At 37.2% G+C, this 20836-nt stretch overlaps 1 protein-coding gene across 2 annotated transcripts; it reads right to left on the reverse strand.

The window, feature by feature from the left end:
- Positions 1-19252: 19252 nt before the first annotated feature.
- LOC105215922 (uncharacterized) lies at positions 19253-20328 on the reverse strand. Of its 2 annotated transcripts, none has more exons than XM_011190114.3 (2): positions 20064-20328; positions 19253-19970 (listed from the first exon to the last, which is right to left on the reverse strand). In XM_011190114.3, exons 1-2 carry the CDS (start codon positions 20159-20161, stop codon positions 19337-19339), a joined length of 732 nt encoding a protein of 243 aa, XP_011188416.2. In that variant the 5' UTR covers positions 20162-20328; the 3' UTR covers positions 19253-19336. The 2 variants fall into 2 exon arrangements, with proteins under 2 accessions (XP_011188416.2, XP_011188417.2); XM_011190115.3 differs by having other exon boundaries at positions 20044-20322.
- Between the last annotated feature and the right edge of the window lie 508 nt (positions 20329-20836).

The raw sequence follows: 20836 nt of genomic DNA on the forward strand, positions 1-20836 counted from the left end.
GCGTCGGCCACGATTGAATTTGTTGTACCAGTTTTTCACAGTGCTATAGGATGGTGCTTCATAGCCATACAAAGATTTTAGTTCATAATTATCCACGTCGAAAGTTGGGAAAAATGATCGCACGAAAATGTTCACGAGTTAATTCCATTTTTTGGCCGAGATGAATTAATTCCCTGTAAATAAAACAATTCACGATTAAATGACAAAACGTTCTGAGTGGTGTTATGCGAAAAAATGTCAAACTTTCCAATGGAAATGTCAGATTGCACCTGGCAACACTTAGTGTTGTCTAGGCCAGAAATATATATAGCAGCCCTCGTATTTACTTATATTAATTTAATTTGACTACAGCTATGACCTTTTGTGTTTTATCTTCAAACAGAGGTTCAGTTGAATTGAAAAAATCTAGTAAATTTGAATTTTTTTTAATAACGAGGGTTTAAGTTACTAGAATTGATACATACATAAGTATATAGTATACCTTTAGGCGACGCACCTATATTGGAAATATTGTATTGACTTTTTATAGAACGGACATGATGGCTGGTTCTATACTGTCTATATAAATATTTCTTGAATATGTAAAAATACTAATTTGAAGGAAGAGAGCGGAACAAAACTATATGGAGAATCAAGTACGACTTGAAATATAGTTGTTGTTATAGTGATACAAAATACTTAAAAAAAAAATCTTGCTGAAGTAATATTCCGAGGTTGGATAAATAAAAATCGCAGTACGTTCCGGTTATAAAGACGCGGATTCCTTGACTTGGCTAAAATCTCTTAAGGCAGATGAAGATTTCTAGATTGTTGATATGTTAAGGATAAATATAAGGTAAGATTTAACGAATCCTTGGTGACTATCAGAAGTATCTCAATGTTCGAACATCATCTGACACCGCCTGTGATAATATATATTTGACGAAACCATCCGTTGCTCACTAAACCATGTATGGTTCGAACATATTGGCAGTCTTTTGACACATTTAGGAAGGTCATGCCTCATTTCTTTCGATTGAGCCAATAAGAACAGCGTGTGAAAGCTACAAATACTTGTGGTACCCTGAGTAATGTGTGAAATCTGGAGATTTGTGTAGATTTTCGTAGATCTCAACTCTCAGGCTATTTGGTTTACTGGTGTGTATAAATTTAGTTACAACACTCTTATAGAAATACATATGACTGCATTTTACTATTCATATGCAAGCATTTCATGATTTTCTATGTGAGTGATTGCTTACGCTGTAACCTGTCACGAGTTTTTCACGCATATATGATTAAAAAATAAATAAATAAATATAACTGCATTACTGTGTTGCGAGTCCGCTGCTATAAAGAAGCTCAATTTTTTCTCTAACTCAACAGCCAAACTACAACTGCAGCATATGCCGTGGCGCAGCTCGCACCTGTCTCTCTGTGCACATATAAATTCGTACATACATATGTACGTTCGCTATGTGCCATGCATGAATTATGATTTAATGCATAAACTATTTGAAAAACAGTCATCATATGCGAAACATAATACCCGGTTGTATTTATGTCGCATTTAATTTTCATACGCGCACACGCCTAAAGGTATGCTACACAGTTATACACACAAGTATGTGCGGCATGTTATTTTCTTTATTAATGCGTTAAATAAAAGGAAATTGTGCGGATATTACTTCATTATTTTTGGCTTTCAAATGTCTACCTGCAACTAGTACGCAATACATATTTTATATGGCCGTAGCAATTTGCATACCTTTAACTCCTAAATGTATGCAATGAAATTAAAGTGTCCGGAAATTTGTGTAATCTTATGGGAAAATAAAATTAATGTAGCGTGAAAATGGAAGCGCTTAAATGCGTGAGAGTAATTATTAAAAAATAAAAATAAAAGCAAATAAGGTGGGCTAAATTCGTGTGAAACCGAATATTTTAAATTATTCTCACTTACCGGATAGTTGAATATAGACTAGTTTATATAATGTGACGTAGACACGAATATTGTTAAACTTTAGGAAGATACCTCAAGCAAAAACCAATATTTCAGCAAACAAATATCAAGAATAAGAAAAATAATAATTAGATTAGTGAATAGACTTGATCTCAAATTGTAAATAATCCTGACCCCATGTGACCCCTCAAAATAGGTAGAAAAAATATCTCCCGTTACCTCTCAAAATATAAAAAAATCAGTCCTCAAGTGACTTCTCGAAATGTAAACATCTTTGACTTCACGTAATCCCTCAAAATATAAACATTTCACATCGCACGTGATCCCATAAAATGTAGATATTAGACTCTTTCAAAATATAATTATATATGACTTCACGTGGTCATTCAAAATATAAAGAATTCTGACCTTACATAATCCCATTAACTGTAAATAAACCTAATCTCATGTGATCCTGAAAATTATAAAGACACCCAATTACACGTGACTCTTCGAAATATAAATAACTCTCACCAAAAGTGATGGCATAAAATGTAGACAAACCCCACCATCAAATATCATTGACTTCGTCAAAAAAGAAAAAGAAAACGGTCAAGGCCAATAACTTTGACCACTTTGTCAATGACCTTTGACAGAGGTTTATTTCCATTTTTGGCCGAGGTCAATGACGTTTGACAGGGGTTTGTTTACTTATTAGTCAAAGTCACTGACCTGTGGCAAGGATTTTTTCACATTTTGGTCGAGGTCATTGACATTTGACAGTGGTTTGTTTACATTTTTGGCCGAGGTCATTGATCTTTGATTGATTTGTTTACACTTTGGTCAGGGTTAATGACAAGGGTTTGTTTATATTTTGGCCAGAGTCAATAACCTTTGACAGGAGTTTGTTTACATTTCGGGCCGAGGTCATTGATCTTTGGCAAGGGTTTATTTAGATTTTGATCGGGCTCAATGACCTTTTACAGGAGTTTGGTCGAAGTCAATGATCTTGGACTGGGATTTTTTAAGTTTTGGTCGTTATCTATTCACATATTGAGGGATGATGTGAGGTAAGGCTTGCTTAAATTTTATGGATTCAGCATTGTTTATATTTTGAAGCGTTAGAAGTAGTCAGCTATTTGTATATTTTGAAGTGAAAAACTTGTTTAAAATGTAGGAGGTCGTGAAGTCCTATTTGTTTACAATTTGAGCGCTCAGAAGGGATTAGGTTTAGGTTCACATGAAGTCATGTTTTTGTATGTTTTGAGGTGACACTTGAGGTCAGGTTTGTTTATATTGTGGAGAATCAAGTGGGTTCATATTTGTCTACATTTTATGAGTGCATGTGAGGTCAGGTTGGTTCATTGGTTGTTTTTTTTGTATATTTTAAGTCAAGTTAATTCAATCAATTACTTTCGTTGTTTTGGATAACTTAAATTTCAGTTATTGGTATATTTTATATTAAAAATTGCAGAAATAATTTTCAATGATATTTAGTGTTGATCATTAATAATTCAATTCAATAATTTATGTGGCGAATTACTATAATTACTTGAGAAGAGCAACTGCGTGTTTTTCTGCTGAAATTCTTTGTATTGTCAATATTTGAGTTTAGGATGGATCAGGAATGGGATAAAAGATGATATCAAAGGTTATAGATGAGTATTGTAGAAAGGACAGTAGGTTGATAAAGAGGCCAATAAAAAGTCTCGAATAGACTAAAAAGTTTCCTTATATCAGGTTTTCAAAAACTCGAGACAGGTATGAAACTTAATATTTTTCATAGCAGCGACTTTTTTGACTCACTCTCTGCTCTGGCAACAATATGGTTTGGATAAAATACACGTCGATTTAGGTCGATCACCTGAACTTCGATGTTATTTATTTATTTAATATTTTATTCTATTCTAGTTTATTATTGAGATTTCGGCCTAATTAAATCCCTGGAATCTACATTTCAGTTCCAATACTCGCCTTGATAACTTCAGATCAGCCATAAATGTTACGCCATTTACACGTCTCTTCATTTATGCTCGAACTGGGCTAATTTTTTCTTACTACTCACACACACACACATTTACTTGCATGAGTATTTCCAAAGAAGTACAAAAAGAAATTGTGCGCACATGTACAGTTATTTCGCTCGTGTTAACTGAGTAAACAGACAATGACTGTGGAAAAATCGCATGCAATCTCGGCGTTAAATGAAATTAAGTGCTATGCTGCATGCTCACACGCACACATACACTCAGGCATACAAGTGCTTAAGTGCATGCATTACTAAAATATGCGAGTGTACTTATTTACAAAGTATGTATGTGTGTGAGTGTTGCCTGTTTGCATTCACAAGCGCATTAAAATGGCGTCACACGCTGTTGCCAATGCTGCCACCATTCCCCCTCTCTACTCTTATACTTCGATTGCTGATTTTGTGGCGGTTGTTGGCGCTGTAAACGGAAACGGAAATGAAATTTTCGCACAAGCACTTACAAACGAAGAAGCAAACAAATAAACAAATAGGCATACAGCAGAAGCGTGCTTAATTCACACATAACAAGCACACACACATACATGCAAGCAAGCAAGCAAGCATAAATAACGTTCTTATGAGCATGTGTTTGTGTGTATAACTGTGCGCATTGAGTGGTGTAAGTTGTGGCTTGGCGCAAAAGGCTACAAAAGCGGCAAAGTAAAGCCGCTGAACAGCCAGCAAAGTATTGTGAGTGGCAAGAAGTGCGTGCGTGTGTGTGTGTATGCAACAGCAGCGAAAGTGCCTGGAATTTGGTGGAGAACTTGTTTTTGCTGACACATAAATGCGTAAGTGGCAGTTGTCAGGCAAGCAACTTGCAACAGGCAAGCGCGCCCATACATACATATGAGTACATGAGTGCAGCGTGCAACGAAGCGCGTGGCAGCCACAAGTTGCAAGAAATGTAAAAAGTCAAAATACCGTACGTACGATTTACAGTGAGAGCAGCAGCAGCAGCATACAGTTCGGTGTACTTAAATTTTACTAGCTGCACATACTTTATGCCACTCGCTGCTCATGTGTGTGTTCGTGTTGCAACTGTAAGTAGTTGCATTTGGCATGCTTTCAGGCGCAAGCATAGCTGCATATTTTCGCTTTTATTACTTACACATGCTTGCCACGTTTGCAGTTGTTGTTTACAACAATACTATGACTAGCGTTGGGTTTTGTAATATCGACTTGCTGCATGGTACCGTAATTAATGCGTGAAAGCTTTGCAGGCAACAGTGAGTGACTTGCTGACTAGTTGATTGGCGCTACATTGGTATGCAAAGCGTGGAATTTTTGAAAAAAACGTGAAAAAGAAATTTTTTTTGAGTATTTCTCAACCGTAGCTTAACCCTTAAGATAATATTAGTTACTTTGAGAGCTTTTACAAGAGCTTTTAAGCTTTAAATTGCTGAATGGCTACACGGCCAAATATTTAATACCTCGGACGATTGATTAGCATTTCGTTAAAGTTTTTTATAATTAAAAGCATTTTTTTTTTGAAAATCGAATCAGGTGGCAATATCAAAAAGTTTTTACTTTCATTATCATACCATTTATTATCTACATACATTATTTTATACTCTCGCAACATTTGGAATATAGGATCGCATTAGGGAGGGATGTAACTTTCTTTGAAAAGTGGGCGTGACCCCGCCCCCAAATAGGTTTTTTGTATATAACTCACAAACCAATAAAGCTATATAAACCAAACTTTCTGCAGTCGTTTCTTTTAGCCGTTAGCATATACAGTCCAAAAATGAAAGAAATCGGATAATAACCACGCCCACCTCCCATACAAAGGTTAGGTTGAAAATGACTAAAAATGGGTTAACTCACTAACGAGAAACGTCAGACACAACAAATTTTACATAAGAATTGGCAGAAGGAAGCTGCACTGAGATTTTTTTACAAAATGGAAAATGGGCGTGGCGTCGCCCACTTATGGGTCAAAAACCATATCTCAGAAATACGGTATATAACACTTTCTTGGCACCCTCATGACGGGTGGAATATGGGCGAAATCGGTTCACAACTACGCCCACTTCCCATATAACTCAATTTTGAATTCTTCTGATTCGTTCACTTTATAGTACATATATACATTAGGAACCAATGAAGATAGCGGAATAAATCTTTACACAAATATTGTATTTGAGCTGTGACATCAGTTGTGGAAAAATTGTCAAAATCGGACAATGACTTTTCAAGGTCCCTGATATAGAACACGAAGAACTCAGTTCCTAAAGGTAATTTTTCACCGAAAATATAGGTAAATGTCTCAGATATTTTAATGTAATTCATTCTCTCTGATTTTTTTTCTTATAACAGTTTGTCGCTGTACCAAAAATGGTTAAAATCGGGTACTAACCTAATTATGAATAATATAAAATTAAGTGACCGTACTTCGATATATTGTATCTTGGTGGTGAAAACGAGTGAAATCGGTTTAGGAATTACCTCAGTCCCCATATACTATTTATGATGATTTTCGCTATTCTATTGAACTTTATGCCGAATATATGGGTTAATTTGTATGTTATCTTTATAAAATTACATCAATAAACTACGAGAGTATAAAATGTTCGGTTGCACCCGAACTTAGCCTTTCCCTCATTGTACATTATATTATTTACTATCTTATTTGTTTTTTAATCTAAACACATTTAATAAATGTGGCAACCCTATTTTTATTATTTTCTAAATAGAAGATTTTTTAATGTATTTATAAAAAATAATGTGTTCTCACTGTTTTAGTCCTTTTCAACTTATTTTTAATATTATCAATTTGAAATATATTTAATTAAAAATCAGGTGGCAACTCTTTGTATTATACTTTTTGTAACTCAACTGGCTTGTGTAAAATCTTAAATATTTATATTGTCCTGCTTTATTAAAATTAAATGTTATATTTCTTAATTCAATAGGTGTGGCAACCTTCTTTCAATGCTACCACATTCTTATTCAATATTATCCCACGCTTTCATTAAAAGTTTAACCAACTCTCAGCTATGTCAAATCGAACCCAAATAAATCACAAGATAACTCTCTTTCTCTCCTCAGGCTATAGAGTTAAAAACCGTAGACAACACACTCCATTATCGTAAGTCAGCTGCTAGGCATTTACCTAACCATTAACATATTTAATTGCCAATGCGAGTCACGTCCTTTGCACTCAAATCATTAGGGTGAAATAAAAAAGGTCCTAGGAGTTCGAAACCGGTATGAAAAAGCTGTCAAAAGGCAAACGAAGTGTGAGCAATTTACACTGGAAATACCGGAATGAAAAGAAAACAAAAACACAACAAGTATTACGAAAAAAGAAACGTAACCCAAAACAAAAACACAAGGAATTATGCGAATGGTTTAAGAATATGTAGAACTATGGAAATGATAGTGGATATATGAAATGCTTGGAATTACTAACAATAAATGGTCCTTCGATTGGTAGAAGCTGATGTGAGCTGGCTATATAGTGTCCGTGTATTTTTTCTCCTCCATGAAGATCCGATTCAAGATCACCAAAGAGTAGTCCATGCTCAGAACCCGCGACAGTCAAACACTGAGCTTTAAGTAGATGGTCTTCGATGCATCGTATGCTTATTGACTTAGCTTGAGGACTCCAATTTCGGTTGAAAATTCAAAACTATAAGTCTTTTTCTTATATCACGTTCACATAGCTCAAAAAATTCCGGTGAATTTCGAGATCATGGTGTCGGGGGTTTGATTGTTACTAAAATCGGAGATATATACTGGAGGTTTCACATCATTGGTTCACTGTGATTCTTATGAAAGTCTACAGAGCATTTTTCAACGTTGTTACAATCCAAAAAGAACTATACACAGAAGCTTTCGGGCTAGTTTACTATCAGCCTTGTATCGATCTCAATTGGAAACCCCTTTATGATTACAAAACTTTTTGTAATGTCACCTAGTTAAACAGCAAAGATTTCCACCTTTCATTTATGCCTTTTAAAGTGTCATTTGACACACTTACCGCTTTTCAATCTTTGCCTGGCCACAGCATTTCCCTCTGCATCTTTTTTTTATTTTCCATGGAACCCTTCTTTTTTTCCGCACAGCCAGCTTTATGAGGCGGATTTTAATAGCTTTAGGCATCCATTTGCGGTCGCACACTCTGTGCTCCTGCACGTACACACAACCCTTGTCAGCACCCGAAAGGTATTAGTTTGATTTATTATCGCCACTTTGAAACCATTACCTACCTCGGGCGATGCGCCCACGCTATACTTCGCCTGCTGGCAAATTATAAAATTGCCATTGCTAGTTGGTTCTGTGACAAACTTTATTTACAGCCAACAACCAACACACACACACGCACTACATTCTCTCTCTAATGGTTGAGTGCTCGTAATACCCAAATTGTTTGGTTCTTTACTCAGTCCTCGGTACTTGGTTCTCGTTCCTCACTTCCCTCTTCACGTTTCTGGTTTCACAGTTTTTGGTCTGTTTGTTTTTGTACTTTTGTTTATGCAAACATTGTTTGGCGACGCGTACGTGTTGCGTGACCAAAATTTTTGCTAATGACTAAAGCTAAATTGTTGAGTGGTATAAAATGAGCGTTGCGCAGTTTTATTGTCTCCGTTGCAAATGAAGCTTTGTGCAAATTGTGCTTTGTTCGCCAACACTTTGTACTCATAATGTGGCTAGTTAATTTCGCATTGTTTGTACACTTTGGTGGAGGAAACCGAGTGTTTGATTATGGAAGAGATATTAAATGTTGATGAAAATGTATTTATTGAATTTTTCACTTTATTTCACGTTAGTGGAAATAATTAAAAATTCACTGTGAAAATGTTGGATCAATCAGGATTTTTCATATAGGAAATCATATTTGTTAAAAGATGTTTGGTAGAGCTGTTTTTGGCGGTTATAGTTCCTTCTCTATGCCACTTCGCTCACATATGAAAAGGATCTAAAAGTACTATTTCCGCAATTAGAGACAATGTCATCATAGTTCACGATAAACATATAATTCGTTCCAGGACATAGTGATATTCCTGGAAACTGTGAAGAAGTTGAATTATCCAGACTGGACACCAACTTACAGTTAGATGTCAGTAAAGAGGGAATTTACATAACTTTGGCTACGTGCATATACTTAAACGACAAATATTCTATATATGTAGCTGTGTGTCGGTGGAACCATCACTGACTTGCTCACGAACTAGACAAACTTGTCCTGAGTGGAATAAGAGCCGCAACTGCTGACTATTGGAATTTAAAAGGAATGACATAAGAACCCTAGTAGGGGTGTTAAAAGATACCTTAAAATTACAATTGCATCTAGCTGCCAAGGAATAGAATATGCTATAAAACACCTTCTTACCGATGTAAAGCCTTTTTCCTCGATGATGTGGTGGAAGATGCTTTTTGAATTATTTAAATTTATCAAGGCTAATTGTGCGTGGGGATTGGAGCCACGGTGCTGCCACTATGGATCTTCTAAAGACCTAGGTGCCACGAAAGGCAACTACTAACATACCTGCTTACTCCTTTCGCTAAACATGTCCAGTATTACGAGTGCATCGTCAAATACTACTCATGATAGTAAGCCCCTTTCTCTCTGGAGTCTCTGGAGTAATGGAAGACTCTCCCTTTTGACTCGAACTTGAGATTATCCGACAAATTAAAGAGTTCTACTATTCCCAGGATGCTTTGTAATGACTTTGTGTACTCGAATATTTCAACACAAACCTACACCAAATATTTCAAAGGAATATTAAAGAGTTCTCAGACCAAGGCCGGATAATAATTCTGATCCGACCCAGTTACACAGGCCTAACTGTCTCAGGCTTTTGGGAATTCAGCGCTTTATTCAGCTACCCATCTTTTCAGCTGAATAAGTGCTAAAAGCCAAAAAGCATGATAATTGTAGTATGAAAACTCTTTAACGTAGTTGAGGATCATTATGTGCCCATTAACTTAGAAATCAAGAATGAGAACGCGAAATTAGTAAAGAAGGATATGTCTAAGGGGGTTGATTCTCACAATTTGGAAGTTTGAATCAGCAAATTAATACCTTTTCTAACACAATCATAATAATCAATAATGAAAATTTCCAGCTACAGTAAGAACCCTTTGAACTCTACCTTTTCGGTTTTTTATATTTAATATCTTTATAACACAAGGCTTTTGTATGGCTTTTCACGCAAAATAAGTGTATTAAAAATTTATTAAATTAAATATTTTGCAATTAAATACAATGAAGTATTTTAATATTTTATTAATAATCATTGTAGCACTCTTTTAGGCTATACAACCTAAGTTTTTCAATTAACTTGAATCTCACACAAAAGCAGCTAATTAAAAATGTATTTATAAAAAGCACTGAAAAATATCCGTTTTTCATAGCAGAAGATGCAACACTTCATGAAAGCATATAATTTTTTATATGCGAAATTTTCCACTTATCTTTGAGAGCCAAACTCTTCTGCTTGATAAAAGAAATTTATGTTGTTGATTAAACTATGCGTACACTTCATGAAATCTCTTGAAATTAATAATGTGCACATTGAAAACTTACGTCAATACTTTACAGTTGAAAATTCACACACACACTCACACATACAGACCGTGTTACAACAACTTTTATCTTTTCGCTGCGAAAAATCCTCAAGAAATTGTCTAGCAGAATAGTGTAAGCGCGAAGCCCGCCTGACATTGAAAAAGTTTATGTATTTGTTTCTTTTTTTTCTTCTTAAAAAGCCAAAGGCAACAGTGTTCGAGGTTCGACGTTCAATATTGGCAACCGCAGGTGAAAGGAATATGGGCGGCAGTTAAAAGAAACTTGATAAGATTACATAAACTGCAAATAATGGGTTCTGCTGAAATTTGAGTAGCAATTGAGTGCTTAATGCGTGCAATAAATTCGATTCCTACTCTGAATTCTGATCCCTACAACTGAAGTAGCCGGTGGTACTGGTTTGTCGTTCAAAAACTCTATTTATTGATATTATCCTTATCAGAGGTTCCTTGACTCCAACTTATTTGTACTGAAAAACAGTAACGTTGCATTATTGCGATCCTTTTTTTCACTTAATTTATTGATGTAATATTTCGCTATTATTCTTATAGGAACTAGTAGCCATATGGGATGACAGGACTACAACCTGACCCGAACCATATCGAAGAATTTAATCGTTAAGTATGAAATTAACATTCAGTGCTAATTAAGAACTCCATTATTGTCGAAAAACTCAGAGAAAAGTACGCTGTTATTGGTTATAAAACTCTCGGGGATACCCCAATATATGTTCTCAAGCAAACTACGAGTAATGCACTTAATATTTCATGCACACCAACTGCTTGGCCGTTTAGGCCACTTGCAGTCGAATCGATGATAAAAAGGTGACATAAGTTTTTGGCAGCTGGCATTAAACTTGTGATTCAAGTGCATTTTGTGGCTGTAAACTTTGTGGTTAGTTGGCACGGCAGGTGACTGGTGGCACAACCGTTGGAGACATATGCTGGTTGCGGTGGCACTTGCTGTTTAGAATATTTTTTTTTTTACTTGCTTCTGGGTGTGTCTACACATACGGTTAGACTTCGTAGACATCACTATATCACGCCAGACCGCACTCAGTGGGAGCTACTGAAACTTTAGAGCATATAAATTGTAATGTGCCGCAATGGGTCCACTGCTTGCTGGCTTCAGCATTCAGTATGCTTTGAATGGCAAGCAGCTAGCTAACTTCACACAAACATAACTGAAAATGTTCGAAGAAAAAATAGTGGAAAATTTATATAAAAATCCAAGTTTTCACATTCTTTTGAGCGCACTTTTGAGTTTCACCGACCCTGTTGAGCGGCAAACGGCAAGCAAAAAGTTCATGCAACCTGCCGTAAAGTTATGCGCTTTTAAAGTCAAAGTTGCAGTATTTCGTTGCACGTGCAGAAATGTGCGAAAAAACGGTTTCTCAAATATTTTGCGTAAAATTATAAATTTTTTATATGCAGATTTTGTTGTAGCATATTTTAATTTTACACATCATTTTACAGCTAAGCTTTGTCTTACTCATATCTGCACTTTTTGTAGCGCCAGGCTATTCATAAACTCTTTCAATAGGTGTGTCATGGCGTATGAGTAACTTGTTAGCACTTTTCGTAACTTTCGAAGGCAATCTGTTGTGTGTAGCACTGTGTTGGTAGACTATGAAAAGAAATTGGTTTCTTTCTTTAATTATTTGTGTGAAAAGTTCAGAATTAATTAACGTTTACTTTGTAGTCAGGTTTTTTATTATTTTTACTACAGTATTATAAAGATTTTCATGTAGAAAGGTGACCTTTAACTTAAATTTTATTTTATCTTGTTAAATGGAGGTCAGTTCGGCGAATCGCTTTCAATGGGTTTCGCTTTTGGCTGCAGCGTTACATTCCTCCTCCTTTGGTTAATGACTACTATATGTTTATATGTATGACCAGAAAAGAGGATCGACACACACCATCTCTTTGTCGATTTTAAAGGTGCCTTCGACAGCACGAAAAGGAGTTGCCTCTACGCTACTATGTCTGAATTTGGTATCCCTGCAAAATTAATACGGCTGTGTAAGCTGGCGTTGAGCTACACCAAAAGCTCCGTCAGGATCGGGAAGGACCTCTCCGAGCCGTTCGATACCAAACGAGATTTCAGACAAGGTGACTCACTATCGTGTGACTTCTTTAACTTGATGCTGGAGAAAATAATAGTACGAGCTGCAGAGCTAAATAGAGAAGGTTCAAATTTCTATAAGAGTGTACAGCTACTGGCGTACGCCGATGATATCGATATCATTGGAAACAACACCCGCACCGTTAGTTCTGCTTTTTCCAGACTGGATAAGGAAACGAAGCGTATGGGTCTGGTGGGAACGAGGACAAAGCGAAATATGTCCTGTCGTCAAACAAACAGTCACTGTTGACAGTCATAACTTTGAACCTGGGAACCAGCATTAACAGTAATAACAATGTCAGACTGGAAATCCAACGCAGAATTACTCTTTCCAACAGGTGCTACTATAGACTGAGTAGGCAATTGAAAAGTAAAGTCCTCTCTCGACGAACCAAAATCAAACTCTACAAGTCTCTCATCATTCCCGTCCTACTTTACGATGCAGAAGCGTGGACGATGTCATCATCCGATGAGACTGCACTAGGACTTTTCGAGAGGTTTTTGCGGTTTTTCGGAAGATTTATGGTCCCATAAACATTGGCAACGGCGAATACCGCGGAAGATGGAATGATTAGCTGTATGTGTTATTCGACGACATAGACATAGTCCAGCGAATAAAAAAACAGCGGCTAAGCTGGCTAGGTCAGGTTGTTCGAATGGACGAAAGTGCTCCAGCTCTGAAAGTGTTCGATGCAGTACCCGTTGGTGGAAGCTGAGGAAGAGGGACACCTCCACTCCGATGGAAGGACCAGATGGAGAGGGACCTGGCTTCGCTTGGTATAACCAATTGACACCAAACTGCCAGAAGGAGAGATGCGTGGCGCGCTGTTGTGGACTCGGCTATAACCGCGTAAGCGTTGTCTACGCCAGAAGAAGAAGGTGGTGTACTATGGTAGATAGATTTTTATCTTAGAGTGGAGAGGAATTGCTGATGCAATCTTCTGACATTACCTGGATCATTTCCGTTATTTAATTTCGTTCCTAATTTCTATGCAGGGAAATCTAACATCAAGCTCCTCGATTCCACGATTTTTCGATAAATTCAACTTATTGATAAAGGGAGAAAACTAGAAATAACTATTTTTGCTGAAGGGCGGGCGACGTGAAAAGTTAATATATTGATAGGGAGTGTTTGAAATTTAACAGAAGGATAAATTAATCCAGAAATCATCGGACAGTAAGACAATTCGATGACAGTGCCCTAACAAAATTGTCGGAAATCTCCACATTGGAGGCTGATCTCATGCATTTAAGGGATAATGTGTTAAAATTGTGGATAACGCAGTGACTGGACTAGTCTAATAAATCAGTGCAATAATGTATACAAAGCGATTATATGTATGCTCTATATGGTAAAGCTTCCTAAATGCGGTAGATTATTTTAGGATTTTAAGAGAGTTAAATTTGAGCAGAAATTTGGGACGGAGTTAAATGAAGAGTGTCTTTTGGGGCAGATTGTTTCAACGGCAAAGACAAAAGAAGGTTAACATTTTTGATAAGAAATTGGGCATTCAAATTTTTTTTGGCATATCTTACTCGGTCAGTCTATGAAAATGCTGAATAATGTATTTAGATACTTTATATGTTTCAATCTTGTCTTCCTTCAATCAACATCGAGAACTTGCATTATAAAGGATGTTTAGTCTCACGACATGTGAACCCATTGGACTGTGTCCAGTAAGGACTTCTACCATTTCGGGGAGTTGAACTTTGCTGCGAGCATGTAGTTCAGTGGACTTGTGGCCCATGGTGTAGCCAAACGTATTTCGCGGTCACGCTGGTCCCTAATCACAGCCTACCACAGCTTGTGCGAGGTTCACAGATGCAGACCGAGAATGCAGGAGCACCAAACATATGTGATTTTGGCTGGAGCGTCCTTAAGTGCGAGTTCATCAACTCTGCAGTTCCCAGCGATTCCGCTGTACCCCCTTTAAAAATTCTAAATTTTTCATTTAAGATTTTTTCTTATATACCCCAGTCAAGTAATTATATGTGCATTTCGGCTTTTGTTTATATTTCTTATTCACTGTTATTTTTTGGATTTCGGTAAATGTGGAATAAAAGTTTGATATGTTACCGTTACCATGCAACGAAAATTGTTTCATACTTTTCTCGTTCGTTGTACAGTTACATTAGGAATTTATATGTGCAAAATCAGTTTAGTGTCGCAGCTAAAACTTTTTTGCTAAAATTTGTTTTCAAAGTTATTGTAGGTGCATTAACTTAATGAATTATTAAAAATTTGATTACATTTATTTAACTTTAAGCCTAAAATGCCTCGTGGTACTAGTTTATCAGCCGAGGAACAAGTAATAGTCATTGGAATGCATGAAAGCGGTTCCAAAATGGCTCTAGACCAAAGCGACATCGGAACTGTATCTCAAAATTTCTTAAAAACCCCACTAATTATGGTATAGTGCGACGCAGCGGACGAAAAGCAACGTTGCAAAAGGATGATTCGACGGCTAGTAGTTGCGGACTTGATAAGAAGCGATCAAATATGGACCTAGTTAAGACAGAAAATCACAATAAATATAATTTTTCCAATTATACATAAAAATCAGTTTCTGTAACACACCTCCATGGCACTTGAACCAACGCTAAAGAAAGACAAAATAAAGCACATTTGAGGTTTGCAAATAAATACCAATTCTGTGCCGATATGTGATAGAATATAGTCTTTAGTGACAAAAAAAAATTAAATTTGGTCGGCCCAGGTCATTACAAGAAATATTGGAGAGATTCGCACCAGGAACGACGGTCCTACTACAAGCGATGTTTTGGAAGTGGTACCTTGATTTCTTGGGCTGCATTTTGCTGCTGTGGAAAGCTATTTACATGTTTTATATTCACTCAAATGAATGCTAATATCAATGTAGATCTTTTGGACAGCGAGTTAATAAAATTTGCTCGCAATATTTATGGCATATAACTGGACATATCGCGAGGATAACGCTTCAATCCACACGAAGAACATCTTTAACGACCGGAAAATTCCGGTATTACAACGTGCAGCATTGACTTCGAACCTAAATCCTATTGAGGATCTCTGGAGGAACCTCTCTGCTCCTGTTTTCAACAACGGAAAGCAGTTTGAGACAGTACGTCACCTTAAATTAGCCATAAAGCAAGAATTAGCCAATATTTACATAACTATTCTACAGTCAGTAGTTAATTCTCTGATTAAGCGGCTTAATTTAGTTTTAAAATATAAGGACAATTCTACTGACTATTAAAATAAACATTTCTTTCAGTTAAACTCAAATGTATAGGATTTACTGGTAAAAATAGTAAAATGCACATATAAATATTTACTATTAGCCTAAACTTCAATTCTGTTTTATAGTTTAAAAACTATTTTGAAATTTGTTAATTTTTTGTTTTTTTTTTTTATATCGTATACATTAATAATAACAAACCTGCATACTCAGAAATATTTTGCAATATTTTTAATCTTTAATTTTTTTTGCAAAAAGTTCATGCACATATAATTATTTGACTGTGGTACTTTCGTATCAATGCAAAATAATACTCACGTCTCATATGTGCAATTCTATTTGAGTTTCAACTACAAACTATTTAAAGCACATTTAAGTTAAAAATAAGTGCGGCGAGCTATTTGTAGCATGCGCTTGCACTTAATTAAAAATGCACTTATGAAAAGTTGTCAGGGTTGCGCTAAAAATAAGACACATCGAAGTTGCCACGGCAACCAGGCAACAAAGGCGCAAACATATAAGTGTTGGTTGAGAAGTGCATAATAATTGCTGCAGGCTAAAGAGTTTGGTTCGCGTGACGTCTGCTGTAGCAATACAAACACACACACACATCGCTAATAAAAGCACGCTCACTTGCTGATGACACGGCCCTGTGTGTCCTGTATTTGTGTGTGTTTATGTGCGTGCTATCTAAATTCTTCTACCACACCCTTCAACCGTCTCCGAAGTAAGTACACTTTCAACATTTCCGGCACTCGTGTCAGCGGCTGTCAGCGCCGCCGGCATGACATTTCCTCCAGCGCACAGCGCGGGTCAGCACTCAACTTCCTGGTTCACCTGGTTCGCCTGGTTCGCTGCCATAGTGATTTTTGTTTTGCGCCGCGCTCCGGTTAAATTGAGATAAAAGCAGGTGTGCGCGAAGGCTTACAGCTGCAAGAACTGTGAGATTAGCCGATTTGCGGTCGCTACGGTCGGTTGAGATTGTGTGTGGTTCAGGCAAAATATTTTTTGTTATAATTTCTTTTTTCAGTTATACTGCAACGCGCGCTATGATGTTAGTTAATGCCTTGCTAATTAAGTTCAAAAAGTAGTATACTTGCAGGCGCTGTGCAGGTGTGTTCTTTATTTTACTATTGTGAGTGAGCTAGAACATTACTTACATATTACTAAGCATAGTGAGCGTGTAGTTAAGCGCAGCTCCTCCACTCGATTTATACTTACACTCGTCGTTCTTCTTCATTCACGCGAGTCCCCTAATTGTCGCACTCATTGCTCGAGGTGTCTCTACTTCATTGTATTCTATACATGCTTTTCTCAACTAATCCGCTTGTACGCCCGCAATGTTGACCCTTTAAAGCGCGTATTGTGCGTCCTGCGCTTGTTCGCTTTCATTTTCACTCGCCCTCCTTAGCACTTCCGCGCGTACTGTAGCGTGTACGGCACTAATTTGCAGAAATAAAATGGAAACAAGCGTAAAAGTCGCAATTTTTTCTACGTTTTTTCGGGCGCCCTTCTGCTTATCTCGTTGTCCACTGTTATTTGCCAGGCGAAAGTTCGCGCTACACGCTTTGTCAACTAGCGCGCGACCGCGAGTTATTTTTCTTGTTTTCTCGATACGCATTCGCCAACGAATTTCATTGTTTAGCTTTGGCTATTTGTTTGTTATTTTTGTTGTACTATTTTTATTTTTCTAGCTACCGCGCTGCTTAGTGAATTAAATAGTTGTTGCTTTGTTTCATTTTGTTGGCTTTTGTTGCCCTTTTGTTGGCTGGATTATTTGTGTCATCGCGTTGACATGCGCTCATTTACACAGTTGCCTCTCACGCCAACTCACGCTTAAATTAGTTGTGCGCTTTAGCTTTAAATTTGTCGCTATGCAAGTCCATTTCGTCGCCAGTTTGTAGGCTAATGTGTTGGCGTGTGGCAAAAAAATAACTGTTTTTTCCAAAAGTTTCCACTTGCACCGGACCGAAGTTGAAGTATGGTGTTGCTGTCATGGTGTTTAAGTCTTTAATCTGATAATTTGTTAAATTGTGCGCAGATGAGCGATGTGCGATAAAAAGTCAAACAACATTTGTTTGTTGTTGCTGTAGTTGTTGTTGTTTGTTGAAGGGTAATTGCTTAAAATAAGCAAAACTTTTTAAATGAAACGGTTGTTGGTTTGAGAGTAGAATACATCAGTAAAGGGATGGTAGTCTAACAGCGAGGTAGGGTTATGATGGGAGGGTTGTGGTTTGTATTAGAAGAATGAAGGTTAGATGGAAGGATTTAATTGGAATGAAATGCATTGGAAGTTTTTAATCAAGAACTCCATCAGTTAGAACGGAATACAAGAGAGAACCTCGGTAAAATGGTCTTCTTCTTCCATCTTCATATGTCTACCTTTCCTCTTCATATGTCCACAAATCCTTCTGAAGCCTTTACTTTCATTAAAATGTTTACCTTCTCTGGTTCATTCAGCAAACAATCGAAGGGTTTATTATTTCTGCATTTACTCGGTAGTTCCTTTGGACTTCCGTTTTTCGGATACTACCGCTCCGTTTTTCTTATATTAACGCTACATACACTCCGACAGCAGAACAGAAATATATGACATTGCGCTCCAGGCTAGTTGAGCAGTGTCTAAATTCCTTATCAATAGCTTCTAGGTACTTCGCTAGCCGATTGGGTCTCGGTCCCAGTTCCACTCGGTCACAGGGGAATTGTTGGAAACTGCATAACGGATAAGATTGCAAGAGAGTGTACCGTAGCAACATGGACGTCGGAAGCTGGTTGGCTTGACTTACAGACACCGCATGAGGTCGCCAAGAGCTGGACAACAATCAACACCTCTGCAGTTGCGTTGTCCTATTGAAGCGCAGTGGAGCGTAAGAGGTCCTTCGAACTGCTGTCTCTTAGCAAGGTCCATCTCGGTGCTGTCAAAGGGATGCTTACTGGACTCAGGCCGATAGGTACACATGCGGTGAGACTAGGGAGCCTGGCAGATGCAACTTGGTTGTCCTTTCAAATGTCCAGCAGAGATCTGCATACTAACCTAACCTAACTCTACGTTCCATCGCTTAAGAGTCAATCAATCAGCAATAGAACCTATACTGCCCTAACATATATAATACGTTGAAGTATATTCTCCCTTAAAAATCTTTTGTCACAACATTTTTTAAGATTTTAAGGTCTAATAGAATAATAGTGCATACTATCGAAATTTGATAAACATTTTATGGATTAAACAGGATAACACTAATCTCTAATGAGCTACTTAAGAACCAGTTTTATGGCGTCTCTCATTAATTGGCTGTCGGTGTCTAAATGTAAACATCGAAGTAATCCGGTAACAACCCGATCCCACAGAGGATTTACCGACAAGACTTTTTTCTGACCAGGAACTGCCAACTCGAAAAACTCATGTCGAATCGAGCACGCTGTGATTTCAACTTTAAGAATTTATATTTATTTTAATACCGCATATATATTTTGTTTACGACACTGGTGTTGAGAGTTATACCACTCCTTCACTCTCCACTTTCCTGCTGCATAGGCGTCTCGTCATCGCCCTCATCCTCTTCCTCCGAATTTGTATCATTACCCGATAGTAATGTTATCTCAATTTCGATGATAGAGTTGTTGTGATGACCATCGCCGCCGGCTTCTTCATCGGCTAACATCTGCCTACTAACGGTATGTTCGGCCACAGTTGTTGTAGCTTCCTGTTGTAGTGTTGATTGACTGACATTGAGCGCGCTCCCTTCATTGTTCGTTTCTTCTTCGGGAGTGATCGTTTCGCTTGATATGACTGCTGACGCGGAAAGCGACACTTCGTCAATGGGTGTGGCATCATTGGTATTATTTTCAATTTCTGATTTGCTTTTATTCGAACAACACGGTTCTGAGTTGTCATGCTCTTCCTGCTGTAATTTGTTTGTATTCAGAGTTGTATTTGAAACTTTATTGAGTTCAATAAGCGATCCATATGACAGCACCGTTGATTGTGATTTAGCTTTGAATAATTCATGCTTACTACTTTTTTGATTGAGTTCTTCAGCAGCACTGCTGCTGCAATCACTGTGTATTGGTGCGCAACAGTTGGTCATGTGAAACAATGAGTGTGTGGATTCACTGTCGAGTGCATGGGTGGGTCCATTAAGGCTGTGGAAAATACAAGATTGATGGTAATTTCCGCTGGCATTATAGAAAAGGCAATTGTTTTCGTTTTTGTAACCTCGCCCAGCGTTGCTGTACCGTGGATAGTAGTACGGTAGATTCCTGGGTCTGTTCTTTATCAGTTTGACCAGATCGACACATTGTCTCACTCGTTTCGGTGCTTTTTGATGCTTCATATTATCGACTATTTGTATAATTTGCTTTCAGTTTTCTGCTTATTATAACCCGGAAATAATTTATAAAAGTTAGAAATTTAGAAATTTGTTGGCGATTAAATTCTAAACTCGGAATGCCAAAATTTGATAAATATATATTGTTTGTTTTTGACTATTGACTTTTATGTTAAAAAAATTCAAAGCATTGCCGATGCAAAGTGTGTGTACAGTTGAAAGTAATCGACAGTATAAGATACATTTGATGTTGAAAGATATCGAAGAATCATGCTAGGAATATCACACTTGATTTTGATAAAATAAATCTTTGTGCACACTGTTTCAACTCGATGAAATCGATTTCGAAATCGCTTCGAATCTCTCTTTGTTGAGGGCTGGAGTAATTCCGACTGATTTCCACCATTTTTGCCACCAGGCTACTTTATATCCAGTATTACAATTGCACTTAATTTTGCTGTAATATAATATCTCTCATCTTATCCGATATAGGTAATCGTAATATTAGGTTGAAAAATATCTCCCTTCCGCTTTTTTGCTCTTTATTCAATGCTTTAAAGAAAGTGTTACAGTTATCGGATTTAGTTCAAATATGCGCCGTTTAGTTCGATAATCTGTTTCTGTCTAGACGGCAACTTCATATTACCCCCTCGTAGAAGCACCCCATCCTTATTTGCGAAA

This window comes from Zeugodacus cucurbitae, chromosome 3, assembly GCF_028554725.1.
Source record: "Zeugodacus cucurbitae isolate PBARC_wt_2022May chromosome 3, idZeuCucr1.2, whole genome shotgun sequence".
NCBI classification, from domain to species: domain Eukaryota; kingdom Metazoa; phylum Arthropoda; class Insecta; order Diptera; family Tephritidae; genus Zeugodacus; species Zeugodacus cucurbitae.

Excerpts from the sequence above, each read along its gene's own strand:
- LOC105215922 (XM_011190114.3), bottom strand. The coding sequence starts at position 20,161 with ATGAAGCATCAAAAAGCACCGAAACGAGTGAGACAATGTGTCGATCTG. Across the intron at positions 19,971-20,063 it reads CTACCGTACTACTATCCACG|CCTTAATGGACCCACCCATG; the intron begins GTACAGCAACGC and ends TATTTTCCACAG.